This window comes from Cephus cinctus, unplaced genomic scaffold (assembly GCF_000341935.2).
Source record: "Cephus cinctus unplaced genomic scaffold, Ccin1 Ccin1_scaffold0638, whole genome shotgun sequence".
NCBI classification, from domain to species: Eukaryota; Metazoa; Arthropoda; class Insecta; order Hymenoptera; family Cephidae; genus Cephus; species Cephus cinctus.
This window is the reverse complement of record NW_014333277.1, coordinates 223,014-244,821: the sequence shown is the minus strand read 5'-3', so window position 1 is coordinate 244,821 and position 21,808 is coordinate 223,014. Positions and strand designations below refer to the sequence as shown.

At 38.1% G+C, this 21,808-nt stretch overlaps 2 protein-coding genes across 6 annotated transcripts; both read left to right on the top strand.

Annotated features, from left to right (window-relative positions):
- Positions 1–50: 50 nt before the first annotated feature.
- On the top strand, positions 51–11,463 carry LOC107269379 (tyrosine-protein kinase Src42A). 4 transcript variants are annotated; one of them, XM_015743151.2, is made up of 7 exons: positions 51–243; positions 2,598–2,936; positions 3,750–3,871; positions 4,607–4,770; positions 8,058–8,385; positions 8,466–8,801; positions 8,877–11,463. In XM_015743151.2, exons 1-7 carry the CDS (start codon positions 185–187, stop codon positions 9,083–9,085), a joined length of 1,557 nt encoding a protein of 518 aa, XP_015598637.1. In that variant the 5' UTR covers positions 51–184; the 3' UTR covers positions 9,086–11,463. The 4 variants fall into 4 exon arrangements, with proteins under 4 accessions (XP_015598637.1, XP_015598636.1, XP_024942418.1 ...); XM_015743150.2 differs by having other exon boundaries at positions 2,595–2,936; XM_025086650.1 differs by lacking the exon at positions 51–243 and adding an exon at positions 1,306–1,623.
- A 288-nt stretch (positions 11,464–11,751) lies between these two features.
- On the top strand, positions 11,752–21,607 carry LOC107269384 (ras-related protein Rab-23). Of its 2 annotated transcripts, XM_015743161.2 has the most exons (6): positions 12,464–12,979; positions 15,812–15,933; positions 16,751–16,913; positions 17,775–17,854; positions 18,066–18,259; positions 20,731–21,607. In XM_015743161.2, the coding sequence occupies exons 1-6, from the start codon at positions 12,947–12,949 to the stop codon at positions 20,862–20,864; spliced, it is 726 nt and encodes a 241-aa protein (XP_015598647.1). In that variant the 5' UTR covers positions 12,464–12,946; the 3' UTR covers positions 20,865–21,607. The 2 variants fall into 2 exon arrangements, with proteins under 2 accessions (XP_024942426.1, XP_015598647.1); XM_025086658.1 differs by lacking the exon at positions 15,812–15,933 and having other exon boundaries at positions 11,752–12,979.
- The last annotated feature ends 201 nt before the right edge of the window (positions 21,608–21,808 follow it).

The following is a 21,808-nucleotide window of genomic DNA, read 5'->3' as shown; positions in this document are numbered from 1 at the left end:
GTTAGAGAGTCTGATAAGGTAACAGTAACGTCGATAGCTTCTGGTCTAATCAGTAAGTGCTTAAACTTGTTCGTCGGCTCTCAGTTTACCGGATGACTTTTCTTGTCTTGTTTTATCGTAATATATGTAGTGTAAATTGTCATATATAAAACATTGGAGCCTATGTTCGAACTTGGATGAAGATATGTACTCGAGATTGATGCGTTCGAGGACCTTCCGACATCTATTTGAAAAATTTCTAAGGTAATAATAATTCAAGTGAAATATTTTATACAGCATTAGACAGAATATAGGTAGGCTATAGCTCTTGTCTAGTATCTTCTTGGCGACATGCGATATCTGTCAGGAATAAAATTGATAAGTAATTCTTTGGCATTTAAAAACCCTACTTTGAAAATTAGTCAAACATAATTATATTGTACAATACCTCGTGGTCATTCAATTGTACTGCATAAATGTTATAAATAATATTAGATAAAAATTGATGAAATACCGTGACGATATAATTTTAAGTATTAAATAAACGCAAATGGCGCCCGAGCAAGTTTTTAAAAAACGGTTATGGCATTACGAAGTACTTTATACGTTTGATATTGATAACAATATTTCCTGTAATTTTATAATTAGTGAAAGAGCATAAATTGCGAAGAAGGATTCTAACAGAACGCATGATAATTGTTTCGTCATTTCGGGAAGAGTATGTATCATGTGTGATAATAACAGTTTGCGTCACAGTGGATGATAAAGATTGTCGCTTTCATAAATGGAAGTCTTGTTTCTTTTTAACAGCGACTACAAATCGGTAAAACAATACAGTATATTCGGTAAAAAGCAAGAGATGAGATTCTTTCATTGTCTTCCTTTTAGATAACTGAGAAGAAACTATTGTGTAGGGATTTCTTCAGGATTTTACGTATCCCATTATTGCTTGTAGCTAAATCCCAGAAGTCATATTATAATTAACGCTTTATACTAAAAATTGGACATGAGTGTATCAAATCTGCAGGAGGATAATGCTAATATTTAATAACGAAATAACGCAACAACATTAAAGTGTACAGAAATGGCCGCGTCGCTTTAAAATTATTCTCTAGGACTTTAGAGCCTTTATTTCTGAATTCTCATGGGTTTTTCTCGGGCAACATAAAAAAGCACAATAGGATCGAAAAGGTAAAGTAGAAGAGAGTAGAAATATAAAAGAATAAAAAAGAAAGGACTCTCCTCGTGCTATGGTTGGATGGGGCGTTCGTTCTTGGGATTGTCCAGTGTTCGGGTAAATCCGGACGCATTTACGGAGACTCCCGAACCCTGCATTCTGTTGAGCGCCTTCATCATGGGTGGTGTTTTCACCTAGAGTGTCTCATAAAAGACCCGTGAAGACGTCCCACAGGAGGATGGACTAATGGTATCGGGTGTGATAACGCGGCATTCCACGTCCTGTGATTATCCTCATAAATAAAGGATTAAACGTGGATATTCATCCTGAATGCAGGACTGCTCCGTTTACGCGCATGTGAAATCAGCCGTTTGACGGGTTCATAGTGACTGGTGTTCAATGGCGATGGCCCCTTGCTGTCTGATAACAAGTTAAAAGGCCTTTTCAAGGGAGACAAGGACCGAGAGGTGATAACCATAAGACTTATATAGGCACAGCAATTTCGCGGTGTATAGTAGGACGTTGGACATAGAGTCTTTATTATTTAAATATAAATGTGATCTGTGCTAATTTCGCCCAATTTCTACCAGTAGAAAGTGTCTAGGATCGTGCACGTTTGCTCCTGCTCTTGCTACTACTCTGGATGATCGTGTGTCTCTGTGGATCAGTGCGTGCCAGTATAATAAATCATTCCGTGTCAAATTTCAAACCAGGAACGGTACGCATAATCTCAAGAAAGGATATTTCCATTCCCTTTTAATGTCTCTTGATTATCTTGCAACCGGACGTATGCCAAATCAGACGATGTGGAGAAAAACTGCTTCTCTCAGGCCAGTTTGATACTACTAATGTATATTTCTCCTACCTATTCTACATATGTGGATTCATCTCAGGAGTGAGAGTGTCAATTGATTTGTTTTTTATGTTAGTGCGATACAAATTATACTATACGAGAATTCAGTGCAACGTTACTTTGAAAGGAAATAGTCGTGACACAAGGAAAATAAGGCTTATGGAAAAGATATCAAGCGAGCGTTTCCGATAATCACATGAAATATCCAATTGTTATCTACGGAAGACCTGCTAATTATAATATGACAAATTGAAACAGATAACTAATCATAACTGGATATCATGCAAACTAAAACTATAAATGTATAAATCACGAACTCAAACAGTGTTAAACAAATCTGTTATTATTTGATTTAAATTATAATTAGATATACAGTATGCTTAGAGTAGCAGATCATTTGGTTTTAAGGATACCGCACAAGTGATTATTGTAATATAGTGTTTTAAAAGGCCACTTTTAAAAACTTTATTGGTAACTGTTAAGAAAATACCCTTCTGACAAGAAGGGATCTATGAGGTGTAAACAATTGACCGATTGTTATTGACTTCAAAGCTAGTGTACAAGCAAAATGGGAAATTGTTTTAGCAGTCCCACAGATGCCGAGAAGGAGAAGTCGGAAAGGATAGGTAATCCTAGCATAGAAGCTGTTGCTTCGCAGGCTAGTCCTATTCCAACACCACCACCAGATCCCATAAGGCCTATGCCACAAATACCAGACACAGATGCTCCTACTGCCAAGATCTTTGTTGCTTTGTACGATTACGATGCTCGCACAGATGAAGATCTCAGCTTCAGAAAAGGAGAACACTTGGAGATCCTCAACGACACCCAGGGTGACTGGTGGCTTGCTAGAAGTAAGAGGAGCAGACAAGAAGGCTACATCCCAAGCAATTATGTGGCCAAACTAAAGTCCATTGAGGCTGAACCGTAAGTCATTATCATATTAATATATATCGTTGCAATTATATCATTGAAAGACTCGATTAATCAGATAAAAATTTTCAATCTGCTTAACACCACTAGGAAGTTCCATAATAAATCATAGTCAATAAGTTTCTTAATTGGATTAAGATCATTTAAAAGAGATAATGACAAGGTCGCATTCTTTACATGAGTTCAGTATGGTTATAATTATTGAAATGCATGTCACACGCGACTTTTACAGTTACATATTCCTACCGCTGAATATTTGAACGATCGGTCTCTCTGTAATAATTTATTCAATAGTTTTACTTGGCTTATATGCCGATATAACGGTTCGATAAATAGCGATGCCGAAGTGGTCTTACTCGCAAAGTTTTCTTTGTTGCATTTTCTCCTAATGAATTTCTCTCACAATCAGTATAACAGGCCTGCTGTAGCGACCTTGCTTTCACCAATACTGCGCTCTTGTCTTGAATTCCATACAGAATTTATCTTAAAACGTATTGAGAATCACTGGACGTTTATCTTTTAGAGATAAACAAAACCATCGATCCTTCCGGTTTCCTAAAAATAATATTATGTTTCACTATTTGGAAGGCTTCTTCTGTTAGCTTTAAAACTTTAGAAATAAAAATCATTACAGCTTGAACAAATTACGTAAGATTTTACTCCAAATGGAATTGCCATTTTTCTTTTTGATCTTTGATCACCGATTAATCCTTGATTTTCATGTGATTTTGTACTAACAATAGAAGTAGATATATTTGTGCTTTGTACTTTTCTAATAAAAAACTTGTTTGTGTTTTTCCCTTGCAGATGGTACTTCCGAAAGATCAAGAGAATCGAGGCAGAGAAGAAGCTGTTACTATCCGAAAATGATCACGGAGCATTTTTGATTCGAGATTCAGAAAGTCGGCACAACGACTATTCACTTTCAGGTGATTTCACGTCAATCCATAATTAACGTTCATGAGATCCGTGTTGTTATGTCTGACTACCGATTAGGATCGGTACCTAAGTTCACCTTAATGATTTATTCCAAATCAATCCTTAAAGAAATATTCTGCTATTGCTATTCGATAAGCAATCAATACGGTTGTAATTCATATACAAGGTATATTATTCTATCTGATATTGACACTAAGCGAACGATGGAAATTGAAGCTAGTTAATATCCTTCGCTTCATAATATATTTTTCAAATAATTATTGAAAATTGGAATACCCGGAATTTCTTCCAATACTTGGCAATCATTTGTCACTGTGACTGAAAGTACGTCGTTACCTATCTGATTGTGTCAAATGTGTTTTACGCAACCCGAGGATTTCAATTAGTTTTCCAATTGATTGGAATATTTGCTCTTTACTGTATGACAAACATGTATCCCACAATGCTCCGTTCTGTCAGTTAGCGATGAAATTGGCATATCCTGTTGCAAATTGCAATTTCCTGCCTTTTCAGAAGCCTCTACGTTCCTAACAAAGTTTTTGTCAAACCCGCAACTGGCACACTTCACCATCCTTGCATCAAAATATAATTGTTACCCCGACTCATTATCCTCTCACACTACGTTACATTTATTTAAATGATAAGTATGAGTCTTTTTACTTTTTATTTCATATACCCAGACAGACTTATATTCTTTATATATAATCAGGATATATATCTTACAGTGCGGGATGGAGATACGGTTAAACATTATCGTATCCGGCAGTTGGACGAAGGAGGATTCTTTATTGCAAGGCGAACAACCTTCAGGACACTTCAGGATCTCGTCGAGCACTATAGCAAGGATGCTGATGGACTCTGCGTTAATCTTTGCAAACCTTGTGTACAGGTAAGAGATTTGTGTGAGCATAAAATTCCGGATAAATCGTAGTTCTTATTACGTGAGGTCCAGTGTCGTCTAAACGGAGTTTAGACAGCTTGCTGCATGTCGGACAATCATTCTTCATATTATTTTATTAATTTATGTATTTTAAGAACGTGCTCATTCCAAAGGAAAAGAGAGACGTCTGACTTACTGCTTTGATTAGGTAAAATTTGTGCGTGAGAAATAAAAAAAAACTGCCAAGGAGAGATTTCACTGATGAGATTCAAAAGAAATTGGCACAGTTGGCTACGATACGCCCACAATTCGTTGAAACTTCGTAAGAGCTTTTAGATTTAAATCACTCTGTAGAAATCTCTCCTGATGCTTGGTGGAACGAGAGACAGAGGAGAGTCAGTATCAAAAATAACAAGTGGATTGCAAGTATTCAAGTGCATGATTTAATCTTATCTTTTTTTGCGTCTTATTTATAGTTTTCGCGCGAACGAGTTCAATGATTTGAGGCTTCTTATGATGATTTACCCAGCGTCATTTAAACAACTGACTCTGATACTAGCGTTAATGAACTTCGGTAAAACCGATATGACGTATACAATTTATCAGAAAAAGTGTTTAATGAAAATCCAGATGGTATTCCACTATACAGCACTGTCTAGACTCCCGTTGGACTTTGCTTTGTAATTGAAACAAGGCGTGACCCGTTCACACTTTGAATTAAGACATTGTTTTTTGATTTTCTCATTTCTTTACCACGGACAATAATCAAGCAGACGACCGATCGCAATGTTTTGTTAACTATAACATGTATATGTGGATTTGAATCTTTAATAGAATAATCATATGTTCATATAATAGTCGATGAAAGGAAACAAGCTATCAATTTTATATTTGAAAAAAGAAACAATGTATATACATGCTTATCGAGTTCAAGTATATAAGATAATTTTGACAGCTATCAGTGAATGCAATTGCTTTGAGTGGCAAATTTAGATGAAGTACTTATTTTGCATAATTAAGTTTCTTCGCGTTCTCAACGTGAAGTGTCGATTTTACGTTTTAAAGGTTCAACAGTCAACGAAGATACGAGAAGCGATTGCATTTTGTAAACGCCCTTCTTTTAAGTTTGTATAAGGGAAACCATGCGAGGTTTTATCTCTGAATAGACTGTGTTTGTTTCTCTGTTATTGCTTGCCCTACTTACCGCTGGATTTTCTTGGTAAATTGAATGTCCCCATACGAATCATTAATCATTCATTTGTTTTCCCATAACCATAATTGTTTGCTTGTATCAATTTCATATGTCATGCGCATTCTCATAGCACAAACCTGTCCTATACGGCATTATGTTTCAGAGACATTAGGCACGATACGTCCTGTAGTCGTCGAGAGAGCCATTAATATCATTTTATCCATCTAACAGTCTTATCATCCGCAGTCCTTAACATCGACTTCTTATCATTGGACTTATAGGCGATTGACGTTTGATACGTGGAGCGCTTATAATGCGATGTCAGAATCACCTTTTGCTCCACATACGGCATCACGAACGCTCTTGAAGATTCGCCCTGATAGCCAAGCAAGAGGAGTTTTATATATATAAAAAAAGAGAAATCATTCATCTCCTTCTAGAACGCAATACATTTGAGTTTATTTATTTTTAATTAAAGTTTAGATCAATGCGCAGAATAGATTGCATTTGATATATTTATTTTTTAATTTCGCTTCCATCTCGCAGAGCGGGCTGATCAAATTTTGTTTTCGATATTGTATAATAATCCTAGCATGATTAGGTAACAATTTATATTGACAATGTGCATTGTATACTAGCTATTTACTGGATATATTATTATCGTACCTCTTAGATCAAAGTCTAAGTTCAATTAACTTTGGATCTATGAATGACGTTTGTTTGTGCACTTATATCATTAAGTAATTCGTTCCACCTGATTGAATAGATCTCACGTGGGCGTCTTCAACGATTTAGGAATGTTCAAACGATCAGATGCACTTACATAGCCATATCCAGAAGTATTGTTAAATCCTATCAGGCCGATACACTAGCTAAACGTATATATTGTAATATATTTTCAGAGAACTTTTAAATATTCAAATCTTCTTCCTGTGACTTATTAAGATTATAAGTCTCTTGGCAGTTGTGGCTGAATTTACTCAATGTACCGTAGCTTCTGAATAATGGCAGGAAGCTTCGAGCTCAATGTTAAAATTATTTTCCTTTTGGAAAGTTCTACATTTCTTTTTGTTTTTACAGTATCAGATGACGATGACTTGATTGTGTTCATTTTAATGATAATCGAAGGGTGCTACTGTCTTGTTGGTTCTGTGCGGTTTCCGTGAATGTATTTAATCGATATTCTGCAGTTTTAATAGATTGTTACCTGCAAAACTCTTTTAAAAGTGATTGACAGGGGACAATTTTGAAGTTGAATGATTCTTTGAAAAATGCGGACAACCCACGGAAGTCAGCATTAGCTGTTAAGTTTCTTTAACGAATGAAAGTCTCTCGTTAGATAGTTGAAAATGAGAATGAAGATTTTTCACTAGGCATTTGTGGAATCGATGAATGAATAAAGTCAATCATTAAGCATGAATGTCGTTGCTTTTAATTATAACGCAATCGATGGAGACTTTCGACGAAGCGATGCCGAGCGTGTTTGAATTAGAAATAAAAGCGAGAAAAAGTAGAGAGAAGCGTGTCCAACGTTTTGCTTGGCAACCGATAAGGTGCGTGTGAAAGCATGAAAGCAGCCAAGACCCATATTGTTCCTTCCTATTTATTTATCTCGATGCATATACTGCACCTGCGGTTTATAATTCATTTATAATTGTATACCTACTCTTACTTCACCTATTACATATTGTTAGATTAGAAAGTCAGACTTCAATGAAACACTTGACTTCTGAACCGTACAGACTGAAACCAAACAAGACCCAACCAGAAGTCATACAGTTTGAATAACAGCACCGAAAGGGTTTCCAGTTAATCCATTTTCCTTATTGTGAAATCAGATATGTGTAGTTTTCTTATTCTGATAAATTTATTACATTGCCGTAGGCTCTTGAAACATTAAAAACTGTCATATCACTGTTTCATAGTCTTCCATCTTGTTCGACCTGTGCTTCTCTTCATTGCTTTTGAAAAGACTCGCCATGAACATTGTACGATAAGGTATTCATCCGTGATATGTATTTTCATTGTTATCATGAAAAGGACAATTTGATTGCACTCTGATCCAATCAGGCATTGACTGGCTCGTACTTTGTTTTGTTCCCAGATTGAGAAACCCGTAACGGAGGGTCTAAGCCATCGTACCCGGGACCAATGGGAGATCGACCGTTCTTCCCTCAAGTTTGTTCGCAAACTAGGACAGGGTCAGTTCGGTGAAGTATGGGAAGGACTGTGGAACAACACCACACCGGTGGCTATCAAGACGCTCAAGCCAGGCACTATGGATCCTAAGGATTTCCTTGCCGAAGCACAAATCATGAAGAAGCTTCGGCATGCCAAATTAATTCAGCTTTATGCTGTCTGCACTATGGAAGAGCCTATATACATAATTACTGAGCTTATGAGAAATGGAAGTCTTCTTGAATTCCTGCAAGGTAGATAGATTGTACAATGTTGTTAATGAACAGATGAGAAAGACACGTGTGAGACTTAATTAATATTCTTTCATCCTCAGGCAAAGGTCGCGGATTGAAGCTGCAACAGCTGATCGACATGTCCGCACAGATTGCAGCTGGCATGGCCTATCTGGAATCACAAAATTATATTCACAGAGATTTAGCAGCAAGAAACGTACTTGTTGCCGATGGCAATGTCGTTAAAATCGCTGATTTCGGCCTAGCAAGGCTCATCAAGGAGGATGAATACGAGGCGCGAGTAGGTGCCCGTTTCCCTATAAAATGGACCGCACCTGAAGCTGCCAATTACAGCAAGTTTAGTATTAAATCAGACGTCTGGTCCTTTGGTATTCTACTCACAGAATTGGTTACATACGGAAGAATTCCATATCCTGGTAAGTTCACTTTTGTATGCTTCTTTAATCTCCAAGATTCTAAACAATGGTGATTTTCTTTTCCTCTCTTTCCAGGTATGACCAATGCTGAAGTTTTGCATCAGGTGGAGCATGGTTATCGTATGCCGTGTCCATCAAACTGCCCAACAGCACTGTACGACATAATGCTAGAATGTTGGAACAAGGATCCGATGAAGAGGCCGACCTTCGAAACACTCCAGTGGAAGCTGGAGGACTTCTTTACCATGGAGGGTTCGGAGTACAAGGAAGCATCTGCGTACTAAACCGTTTTCAAAGGGTCCTGTTGCGTGTCTCTTTCTTATCTCGTTTCTTAATACCGCGTTAAAGCATTCGACGAGGACGTCCTCGCGAATCAAACCAAAGTCGAGATGCTCTGGAGAGTGTCCCGCGTACGGGAGAACTTCAGTGCTGCAATTACGAGTGCCGTGAAAATTATATGCAATTCTTAAGATTTGTGTTCATCGACTTTATCTCGTATGAATTAAGGATCGGTAGGTCAGTGCATGAACAGAATTAAAGAATTACTTGCGATTGACAATTTAATAAGAACCGATCGATAAGAGCACGCTGCCTCCATTTTTGTGTATTAGATAAAAGGTAGACACGGTACTGTTTATTTTTTAACGTCATCATACCATTTTCTTTGTCTATCTATTATTTTCTCTTTATCCTTTACTCTTTGTCTTTGTATTATTTGTTGTTTTTTTTATTCGTTGTTCCATTCTGGCTGCCATACGGGAAATCGCAAGCATTCATCGTGGTCGTAACGGTATCGCTCCGAACTATGATATTTTGATGAATATTCTATCAAACATGATAACGACCACGGTATCTCTGTTTTAGCGTGCAACGCGAAAGTGGAGAGCGGAAGCTTCGATAATGATAAAAGATAGAAGTAATGATTTAATTTAAATAAGTGAGAATATTTTGGGGGATTGTCTCGGAACGAATCGCAAGCTTTGACAATGCTACTCGAATGGGATTTGATTGTCTTGAAGTTTAGTGCTAGTGGTAGCGAGATGGTTCAAAAGTATTAATGTAAGATATTCGGCGTGAAGTCTGCCAGAACTATGTTCGGAAGATTTTTATATCTAACCGCAATTAATTCTATGTACCATTTTGCTATGTCTTCGGGGAGGGACGGACACCGCGAGTTCTCGATTTCGAAATTATGTTTACATTTTGTAACGAACGAGTATACTGCTGTTGTTGCTGCCGTTGCTGTGGCTGTGACTGTTGTTGTTGCTGCCACCGCTACTTATCTTCCAATCATCGATCGCTAAAGTTACGGGTATCTAGATTTTTTTGTGCTAGAGTCAAAAGAAAATATTTCCATTAGCGCAAGATAAATCGGACGACTCTGTCGCTTTTGACAGATGTAGATAAATGTCGCACTGAATTTTTTTTTTTCGATTCTTCTGCGCATCGATCATGTGTTAATTTTTAAATGAATTTGCTTTTGATGTTATATGTGTTACAGGACGTTTCCTTATCATGATATAAAATAGAATCAACAGATGGTCCGTCCAGAACAGCGTACGTGACGATATGGCTCTAGTTTATTTCTGTCCTGGCTTCGAGTTTTCGTGTTCATTTAAATCTCTGACGGTTCGATTCTAGCGACTTCCGGTCTGCGACAACAATTCACACGAAACGTACCAACGAGAGACGTTCGAAATAAATGTATCTAATCTCGAAAAATGAGAAATCTAATCTTAAATGTTCATAAGGAAAATTAGGCGTTATGCGATTTATTAGCTAAGTAAGCCTTAGGACTTTATTCTGAATGTCGATAAGATTAAAGGAACAATTAATAAGAAGAATGCTAATGTTCGCTGTCTCGAATCTTCGGCCGTTGTGCATTTCAAATGAAAGCGTATACTTTTTCAATTAAGCTCTTCATTGATGAAAGTGTTTTGATAACGTATCTATTGGTACGAAGCATTTGGACTTCCGGTCAACAACAATTTATTCCTCAGTACTAATGAATTTGCTTTTTTTTTTATTACTGATTATCAAGCGAATATTCGCCCCGTCGCTACTAACCATCGTTCATTTTACAAAGAAACGTCTTTCACTTTTTTCATTATTTTATCTTTTTTTTTGCTTTATACATACATAATATAGCCTGGAGAAGGGCGTAGCTCAATAAAAGCCCGGAGGATAGTCGAACTTTATTTTTCGTGTTTTCACACCTTAACGATCGTATCTCTGTAGAATATTGTTAACAAAATTGCCAGTCCGCGCATAATACCAACGACTGAGCCAACCTTTATTTTTTAAGATTTTCAAAGTACGCGCCATAACGTCACCTGCAATATTTAGAATTTGACAGTGCGTATGGTCAAGGTCATAGGGTTATATATATATCTTAAATCCCTAAATTCATGCTCAGTTTTCAGGGACCAGATAGACGTCCGTACGTCAAATTTTCAAAATTTCCATCGCAACTTGTCAAATTCTCAGCGAGAAGTCAAAAAGTGAAAGAATCAAATTGCAACAATTATTTGTCCTTCGTAACGTTGCAGAAAATTTTTAATTATATATCTTCCCCCTTTTCGTCGCTTCCTTAACCATTAAGCTCTGTACGGTGCACGTTATGCTTTTTCGAGTCTTGAGTATCGCTGCTTGATTTTGTATTGAACAGAACAATTGCACCCATTTGATGTCAACGCGACGTTTTGGGGACGCGTATTTTTCTTTATTCGCGAAATATAATAAATGTTGTATGTAAACGATTGGCGAAACTCAACGAACATGAATTGCAAGCCCGTTGCGTCGTTGTGGTTAGAGGAGGAATTTCTTTTTCTGGACGAGCGAGTAGCGCGATGTGTATTATTATTAGTATTACTATTATTATTATTATTATTATTATTATTATTATTATTATTATTATTATTATTATTATTATTATTATTATTATTATTATTATTATTATTATTATTATTATTATTATTATTATTATCATCATTATGAAATGGATACTTTCAGAAACACGACGTTTACCGATTACTATTCGATTATTACAATGAAAACACGTCTATGTATACAGTTACGTAACAACATTACACGCTATTGTACTAACTAGAAAATTATATATATATACATACATACATACATATATGCATATGCATGTGCATACACAGAATCGATCATGAACAGTACATATATACGTAAATACAAGAAATATATATACACATATATATATAGCGATTGTATAATTTTATATATATACATATCGAGAGGTATTTCGAAAAATAATATTACTGGCTCTTCAGTCCTTCGATCACCTTACTCCATCTTCACACTGTACAATGCTCTCTTCCTTATCTCTATGACAATTTAAAACCGGCATTAATAACCTTTGTTAATATATATGGTAATTATATTTTGAGCGCTTACAAATTTAAAAAAAAAAAGGAGTCACACAGGCGGTCGTGTTTCATACGCTTCTGCATTATAGATAATTTTTTTTGTTTTTCTCCATTTTCTCCCTCTTGTTATTGTCGTCGTTTATTATTCACTATTACTATTATTATTGTACTAGTAATAAATTACAAGAATTGAATAATTTAGCGCTCCTTCCAAGGAATACAACGTACGCTGTACTTATAATAATTTGTATACGTACGTAAAATATATCTGCAATCACGCACAGAGCGCAGACGCACATTCGAAATGCGCTGATCTTAGCGCGCAAAGCTGGTTTAACGTGGAAAGTGAAAAGTCTCTAGATAAATATCCCTAGGCATCGAAACTTGGCAGGTGTTCGTTTACAGGTGCTCAGTCGGCCAGTGCTGGCCCGTGCGGCGTATTCGTGTGGTCGGGAGTTCGCGCTTCTCGTACGAGATCTCATTGTGAATGCGTTTTATTCGGATATTTGATTTATCTTTTCTCATGGTGAAAAAAAAGGTCTGGAAGTGTTGCGAAGTTTGAATAAAAAGCTCAATGACGATGCTTCGACTGGGTCTGGTATCAAGGAGAATCGGTTGCCAGCAGAACCGCCGATCGTCGACATAAAAATTTACCAGGAGTTGTTCAAGTTGTAACATCGCGCTACCACGGGAGTGAAGGCTTCTCAGGAAATCGTAGCTGGATATTATGCTAATCACAGCGCGGTCAGAATGCGGGAGGAAGAGCTCGAGATATCACTCAAGGTAGACACAATATTACTTATGATTTATTATAGCAATTAAAAGTTCTTCAGGTCCTCCGCGAAGCGTTAGATTATCTTGTACCTTCGCATCGCTTTAATTGTAAAGCGTGTTTTTTGAAATTCTTAGAGTTTCTTAATCTACAAAGCTCCTTTGGTAAGGGGGATTAGTAGGTTCTTAGAATTATCGTTTTTCTTACTCTTGACAGTCTCTATGGCGTGTATACTGTATGCTGTGGCGCCATATACAATTATAACACGGAGGAATATGCAATGTAGTGAAATTTAAATGTCACGAGTTAAATTCTTAAACTGTGCAGGTCAGTGGACGTTTATGATCGATGTGTCGAAGGAGGTCAATGACTATATTATAAAGTCAGGTTCTGGGGCGACCACTTGCATTGGATGATAGATTTTACTTTATATAAGGGTATGATATTATACGCCTGGCTTCTCTCTATATGCTCTTTCTCTTGCTAACTTCATATAGAGCCTTTGGTGTCTACTTCTATTGCGGCTAACGGTACGTACCGGCGTTTTCACAGGTATGTGCAGCAAACACATCCACGCGTTACTTTTACTTGGCTTATTTTACTGGCTCTATTATCGCCGTCACAGTACTGCGATGTATACTCGATACTCTTGCTTGACGTCTACTTTTTGTTTGATTACTCGATGCAGGCTATAGGCAGTCGAGATTCTTCGTCATGAGAAACTTCAAGTAATAAGATTATTCTTACTCGGAACAGTGAAGTACTTCGCGTTTCTTGTAGATTCTTGATTTTATGTATACGTATGTTTGTGGGTATGTATAGACGGTTACTCAGGCTATTGCACCACCTGAACATGGTTCTGCCCATTTGATATCTATTAATTCCCATGGTAGAACCATCTACAGGTGATGCAATAATCCTTAATTACTCGTATGTATACACTTGAGAGCGTCTAGATCCCGGAATAAGTAGTGTTTATTAGGCATTTAAGTAAAATTGTTTTTTTAATTGTTTTTATACACGAAAAAATATAGGTAACTTATTTGGATATGCATATAGCAATTAATTCGGCGTGTTATCAATTCATAATGTATATTTTGAAAGTTTTCGTTGGCTCGGGTTTTTTTCTTAATTGTGACATATATATATCCATAATCCATATACATAGGATATAAGTATCGAATCTGTCTGGGGCGCGACACACTTTAACGTTGTGACAATTTTGACGAAGCGATTAATTAAGTATAAGATCAGTGATTTTAAAAGGCAAAAACACGTTTATGCAAATTCGTTATGATGATATGGAACGCGAACGGTCATTTCGTATAATTTCTCGTGCGGCTTTTTTTTTTTCACGACGAACATTCGGAATGGTTAAAATATCATTGACGCGAAGTTGGCCATGAAAAAAAGGATAACACTACGACAGGTAGATCCTGCCTATTGGCTATATAAATGATGGCCGTCAATTTCAGAAGAATAATATTCAGATAATATTCGATCGCCAACCCATGCATTGATGTATGAATTCAACTGGGGACACCCTATATATATATATATTCGCAAAGCTCGAATAAGTTCGTCGCTAATGTTTTTCAACGGAAATGATATAACGAACTATTTAACGACGGTCTATCGAATCGATCCGCTATCGATGAAGCCTTTCGAAACGAAAGTTGGAAGTACGTTTTTTCCATTGGGGATGTAGTATATTATTGATTAGCCATGACATGTGCGATAACGTGGTAAGACATTTTTTTAGGTTAGTCACGTAACTCTATAGATATAACAGTACCCCTATGTTGTTTTTTCATTTAATATGAATTTTTTCAAATAATTCTTGTTTGCACGTAGCTCGCTTCTTCTGATGTCACAACGTTTAATGACAGTGACGCAGACCTTTGACTTTTGTATGTAAATGTAAATATATATGGAATTTAAAGAAGGAATGGTGACTGGGCGCGTGCGAGATTCTCTTGGATCGTTTCCTGATTCGAAGGACCGGTTTTTGTAAGGCGCGCGCGGACTTGCAACCTTTCTTGAGGTAACCCACTTCGTACGGCAAGTGCACCGTTATCTCTTCGATTCGATGGGATAATTTAAAGTAAGGTACCGCGGCCGAGATCCCATACCCATTCGAAATTTATCTGTGACACACGCGATACCTTGGTACCGCAAATCGGAGCCACGTTGAGACACAGTAGGAATTATAAGCCGTTAACAAGTTTACGACACTGCTAGTCATGTATAAAAAAAAAAATTTGATTTCGTATATGATATATATACATATATATAGATACAGTTAAAAATTGCACTGCGAATCCCATCAGCTGTATATAATAATTTCGAACGATAGATACGTCCGTAACGTTGTTGCAGGTAAATACATTTTAATTGACCATAAATTTTTTTGTACAGCTGTCACTTTGTATAATTTACACCGTTTAAGAGGGGGATATGGGGCTTTTGATGAATTTAACGTAACTAAAAGTATTCTTCGTGGTACGCGTGGCCCAACGTACGTTATAATTTGTTCCTTGGTCGTTTTTAACCGTGAATTTAGAAAGTCGTGCACAACGATCAGAAGTCTAGTAATTGGGCAGCTGGTTTGTCTTGGTGTAACACGGCTTGGAACCAGTTCCTCGTGTGATTATGTTTAATAGGACGGGAACGTTACTGCTACGCAATGAGGTCGGTAGGCAAACTTGTCAAAAATTGACAAGTTTATTTTTCGATCCCGATTGGATATTTTTATTTTTTATTTTTTTCTGCATTGACTTTTACTTCCAACTTCGTCGACTCGTCGTCATACCTTTTAATTTTGTACTCGTGTATTTTCTCAGGTGGTGATAGTCGGCAATGGGGCTGTAGGCAAGTCCTCCATGATTCAACGATTCTGCAAGGGTACCTACACGAGGGACTACAAGAAGACGATCGGCGTGGACTTTCTGGAACGACAGATCGAGTGCGTTTCCACTTATAATTAGTACGCGTCTTCGCACGTGCTTACTTGTCCGTTGGTTTTTCTTGAAAATTGTACAAAGGCAAAAACGCTGCTCATAGAATTCCCAGCTTGATAGGCCAGTGCCAAATACGGTATGGAATTTTCGTACGGCGATAGAGTATGAAAATTTGTGTCTGTCAGACAAATTATTCATTAGTTTCTCTTTAAGACTTTTTTTCCATACCTTTTTTTTTCCTTATTATTCGTCAGAGCCAAACGAGGTTAAAAAAGATCAGCAACAAGGCACATACGGATGCTCGTACTTTCCACCGAGTATCTGGTAGAGAACTCTAACTGGAAATCTAGGTATAGAATTACGGATACGGATTTGCATAGCTGCTCTTTTGTTCCTCGTAACGTCGGGCGCAGGCTTCGCGGCTCTCCCGACATGAGAAAAACCTTGCGCACTGTTGACTACGCTAACGAATCGTGAGAATTTCCACGTGAACTTGTCTCGCGGACTGTGCGAAACTGCGCTGGTTACTCTGCTCGTGGAAAATTCGTGTCAAACAGTAAATTGCACGTCTGTCTCGTTATATCCTACCCGTTAAGGTAGTAAACAAAGTAAAAAGTCGAGCAAAGCGGATTGCCAGTAACATGAGAAAAAAAAGCCTAATCGCGCGCGACAAGTTTTGAAGCAATTTATTGGCATACTTAATTGTCAATAAATTCATAAACAACTTATCGCTGGCAATGTAGATTTTATCACGGATAGACTTTTTCTTATACGTTAATTGGTACTGGTGATAAAATAGTAATTTTTTTTTTTCCTTCGCAGAGTCGATGCCGAAGACGTACGACTGATGCTGTGGGACACTGCAGGCCAGGAAGAGTTCGATGCAATTACTGCTGCCTACTACAGGGGTGCTCACGCTTGCGTGCTCGCATACTCAGCCACGGACAGAGACTCCTTCGACGCTATTCCCTCGTGGAAGTTGAAGGTACGGACCACCCCGATACTCCTCTACGGAAATAGTAAAGTTGGCATACCCCCATGGAACGTTGGATGAAAAAACTGGAACTACTCCAACTGGAGTCCAGGGTCACTCTTCTTATGGTATACCTAAATGCCATTCATCGCACGACTTGGACTCTTGCAAAGAACTTGACTCCAGCATCATCCTCCGCGGCCTTCCTTACTTCGAGATGAAATTGCCCGTCGATCCTTTCCAAGCTTTAAATCTACTGTCTGGCGTCGAGTAACTCCTTCTGAGGAAACTGGTGAAGCTTCGCTGTACGTACAGTGTGAAGCCAGTCGAGACTAATACTAAAGGATAGATAGACCTAGTGTTATCTTTGCATCGTATTTTATGGCGCATCGCATGTAACGACTTTCTACAGCTTAACACTGTAAGGTATGGTAGGTGCCAGGAACGTGTAGAACCTGTGATTATTCGATGACGCGTACGTGCTTATGTGATACGTCATCCTTACTGTTTAATGATTAGTCAAATTTTGGACTGTTGTGTCGGAGATATATTGTGGCGAGATATTTTATATGTGTATACCTTGGAATATGCATATCCATAGACGTGCGAAAGGATCGATTGTGCTTGTTATGCGAAATTTTTTAATATACATTTACTACTGGATTTTTTGGGGGTCATGAATAAGTCAATGGTAAACCGTGCTTGTTGGTAAAGATGATGTCAGTGATAAGTGAAGGGAAGAAAAAATGTATAATTGACTTTTACAATAGTTTGCGTCCCGTTTTATTGGACTTTATGGTTTATACCTACTGCCTGTAATGCTTTTCTTATGCTAGCTCTTAACTGACTCATGTGACTTTTTTTTTTCTACAGGTGGAAAATGAGTGTGGAGAAATTCCTACGGTGCTGGTACAGAACAAGATGGATCTGATCGATCAGTGCGTCATAGACCCGTGAGTGTTCTACGTCTTCAAGTTTTAAGCTAGGACAAGTGATGGATATACTTTTGTTAAGGTGGATACTTGTTGTCAATGGAGACTATGTAGGGTTGATTCAGTGTGAAGTGTCAGCTGATTGTAATTTAATGTAGACCACGTGCTTGTCAATTTCTGCTTATTGAGTCCGTAGACGAATAATAAGGTATCTCTGTTATATTTTATTTAGCGAAGAAGCCGAGCGACTTGGCAGAGCCCTGGGATGTAAACTGCTGCGAACCTCTGTGAAGGAGGACGTCGGCGTCGTAGGCGTCTTCAGGCACCTGGCATCGAGATGCCTTCACGAGATGCGTCGCTGCGAGGACGACTTTCAGGACGACTTGAGACTCTATTCAGCTGGACCGAGGTCGCCCTCTGTAATAAGTCAGTGTTTGAATATTTTTTTTATTTTCCTTCCTCTATGCTTTCATACTTTCACGCATTCCACAGATTAATGTTATCGAACGATATATCGATAGGCACTTGGTCGATGGCTCGATCCTTTGTCGAGTTAAAGAATAACTGCACGACTTCACACGACCAGTCTCAATAGTTTACATCGCGTGCATTTGGTGGTGGATGTATCCTGCATAGAAGGATAAACCTGGGAATATGTTATCACGCACGAATCTTCCTTGCGCAGGAAAACATTCGACTCTGCAATCAATGGAGGATCGATAAATCCTATTTGATATTCAATGTAACGGCCAAGCCTTGTGGTTAAATCTGAAAATTTATTAATCATTGCCCACTTGGCCCGTAGACAGCAATTAATTTAAAGCGTGACTTCAGTATACTGGATCATTTTATAATTTTTATATATTTTATTCTGCGCGTTACGTAAGAGGACGCTACGTTTGTCAATGTGACGGGGGCAACATTTTTTGTGACACCGACCAACGGCGTGAACGTGCACATATAATTTTGGCAATTTATGAAGTTTGCCAAGGACTTGAAAAAAATATATAATGATACTCATTTCAGGATGTACGTATGAGGGAATCCTGGATGACGTTTTTTATTGGCCATGGAAATTATCATCTTCCATAATTTCATTATCTATAAGCCCGTCGGCCGTCGGTATTATCTCTATGATTATCATGATCAATAAGTAATTTGCCTATATTCTCTAGTTTCGTTGTCAAATTCAAAGTTAGGACACGATACAAATTCCAAGTAAGCATGAACCATTGAAAAAAAGTCCAATTCATATAGCAGAGTATCAATTGAACGGAAAACTTGTAAGCCAACTTGTAAAGCGTATGATAAAAGTACCAAGCGTAACAGGTGACCTGGATAACAGAGGTAGAAACTATAAAAATAAATGTCATCGTCCAACAAAACTATAAGTGTAGCCGTAACGTAGGGTCGTTGTATTTATAGAAAATAATTTACTAAATTACCCCTCCGCGCCATCGGTACACGTAATATCCATTCCAGGATATAATGGAGTCTTAATCGTTATCTCTAACCTCATCCAGCATACCTCGTGCATCTTCCTGGCTATATACACGCACCAGGTTGACCTCAGTGGTAGCAGCAATTTCACAGACTTGCGATCAACGCACTAGCTATCTCAACTTGGCCTGTAATCACCTATATCCCGGGCACGCGATCCTGAGTAACAACCTCGCGAACCCTTAGCCAGGGCCATTCGCGCCACGAACTAAAAAATAATTACTTTTCCAAGATTCCAAAATGACCGGTCCGAACGTCACGCGATAAATCCACGTCCGAAATAGTTCGCTAACCACTTGCCAAATATAGTATACATCGTATATATTAACCTCAAAGAACCTGCCGATTCGTTCAGTCATCGTTTGCGGCTACCTGGTGTGATCGATACTTCTACGGATGTAGCTATGGTCACGCAACTATTCTAACCTCCATAACGTACTAGTCACTTCGTATATCTATCTAGACAAACGAATAAGGGCTATCCCGGTGTTATTTTAGGATGGCATTGATGAAGCACTAACCTCAAAATACTAGTCGATTTGACATACACGATCCAGATCTAGGCCATGGAGATCTAGATAATCTGTATATATGTATACAATACTTGCAGTCGATGGTTATAATCTGCGAGAGCAGAATGACAATATAGATACATGCGAATTGCGGACATATGGATACGTAGACTCTGGTGTACGCAGAGTGAAGAATTACCTTTCTGGTAACGCTATTTTCCTAGAGCACGTTAACGCACTTTACTGTGGAATTTGCCGATCGTCTTATAAGACTTTTCCTTCTTGTACGGTATGCGCGTACGCGACTATACAGTGGCTATACAGTATGTGTATATTATGTGTACAGGGTGTGCAGTACGTAGCGTATGAACGCGATGGACCGGTAATACCGGGTAAGGTTAGGTGTCGATTACTAGACACCATGGGTTTCTAGTATATGCATATAATGCCTGTGCATTATACATTGGCCAGACAGAAAAATCATTTAATGCTTCCGTTCCTGGTTTTACGTTGTATACGAGCAGTTAGTGATACATTGGTATGAGAAATGGAGATTTTATTTTTGTATTTTGGCGTCGAGAGAAACGCGAAGAATTTATAATGACAGTGCAAGGACATTGGTCGTGGATTTAAAATGATTTCATTAAGATGTCTCGCCGGATGTCTATACTGGGTAGTGGGTTGCGTTACTACTTACTGCCTGCATGGGAAAGGTTTGTCTAATGAGCTGGCAGTGTACAATTATAAGGGAAATTAAACAAGATATTCCCAGGAGTAGTTTTAATTGAGGGGGAACGCCAAGAATCGTTTATTGATGCTTTTTGTGCGTATAGAAAATATTGGGAAGCGACGACCTGCTAAGGTTTGTTTCTTGTTACTTCGCAGGTGCCTTCAGTCCGAATGGTTCAACGGGTGGACGCAGTGCCGGAAATGGTACGATCGTCCTGCGACCTGGTGGGAAAACGACGCGGCATCACAAGAAAAAGAATTTTGTCAAGAACGCCTGCAGGCTTCTCTAATGTACCTCAATCTTCTTCGCCTGAAAAGAAAAAGTGTGTTCTTTGATAGACGGGAATCAAAAGTCAGCAAGAACTTTCGCGATAATCAAATACAATATTGCTGTGACGACGGCGCCACTGACCAATGGAAAAGGAAGACGGGAATAAGAAAGAATAAAGAGGGAGGCTTTCGCGTATAAGGATTATTGTAATTTTCGTGGACGCTTTTTGTTACTTTTCAAAATCAAAAAATAGCTCTTACTGTCCAATGGAGTATTGTCGACGAAAGGACAAGGAGAATACTTTAATGCGATAGCCTCCACAAGAAAGAGAGTACCTTTGCTAGCATAAGAAGCCAATTTGTAAATATGTATTTTATCAACGTACGTAGCTATTATCATTGAAGGAGTGACTAACCGGTTTTTTTATTGATTTTTTATATTGGCACAACGCGACTAGTGACTCCAGGCCCGATAGGAGGATTCACACGGTAATATCATATTTCGTGCCGTTATCCAAACCTCTCCTACTTGTGTAGGCGAGATATACGTACAGGCACGTTCGCAATGCTGTACCGTCGCCCACGTTTGCAGAAGATGCTGCAGTCGCAGTCATCCGAAGGATGCACGTTTGTCGTCGCGTGAATAATTTGTCTCAATGCGCTGATCGACAAGGTACAATAACATTATACGTAGGTGAATGTGAGAGCGCAGTAATTAACCAAATATAAATAAATCCTTAAGAATGAATCACTGAAACAATTATGGATCGTTATATTTTATTATTTTAATAGTCTTGACATCAAGGACCAAGGCGCGCCTAATAAGTCTGTAATTTAATCCTTTGCGATACTCCAAGCGTATCCAATGTGAAACTCCTTTCTCTTTTTTTTTCTCAACTTTTATACAGTCTGCGATTTATAGCGGTTTTCCGGGAGCTCCTGTAAAATATAAGATAATACTTTT

Excerpts from the sequence above, each read along its gene's own strand:
- LOC107269379 (XM_015743150.2), top strand. The coding sequence starts at position 185 with ATGTACTCGAGATTGATGCGTTCGAGGACCTTCCGACATCTATTTGAA. Across the intron at positions 2,937-3,749 it reads AAGTCCATTGAGGCTGAACC|ATGGTACTTCCGAAAGATCA; the intron begins GTAAGTCATTAT and ends TTTCCCTTGCAG. Across the intron at positions 8,386-8,465 it reads TCTTCTTGAATTCCTGCAAG|GCAAAGGTCGCGGATTGAAG; the intron begins GTAGATAGATTG and ends TTTCATCCTCAG.
- LOC107269384 (XM_015743161.2), top strand. The coding sequence starts at position 12,947 with ATGCGGGAGGAAGAGCTCGAGATATCACTCAAG. Across the intron at positions 15,934-16,750 it reads TTTCTGGAACGACAGATCGA|AGTCGATGCCGAAGACGTAC; the intron begins GTGCGTTTCCAC and ends TTTCCTTCGCAG. Across the intron at positions 16,914-17,774 it reads TTCCCTCGTGGAAGTTGAAG|GTGGAAAATGAGTGTGGAGA; the intron begins GTACGGACCACC and ends TTTTTTCTACAG.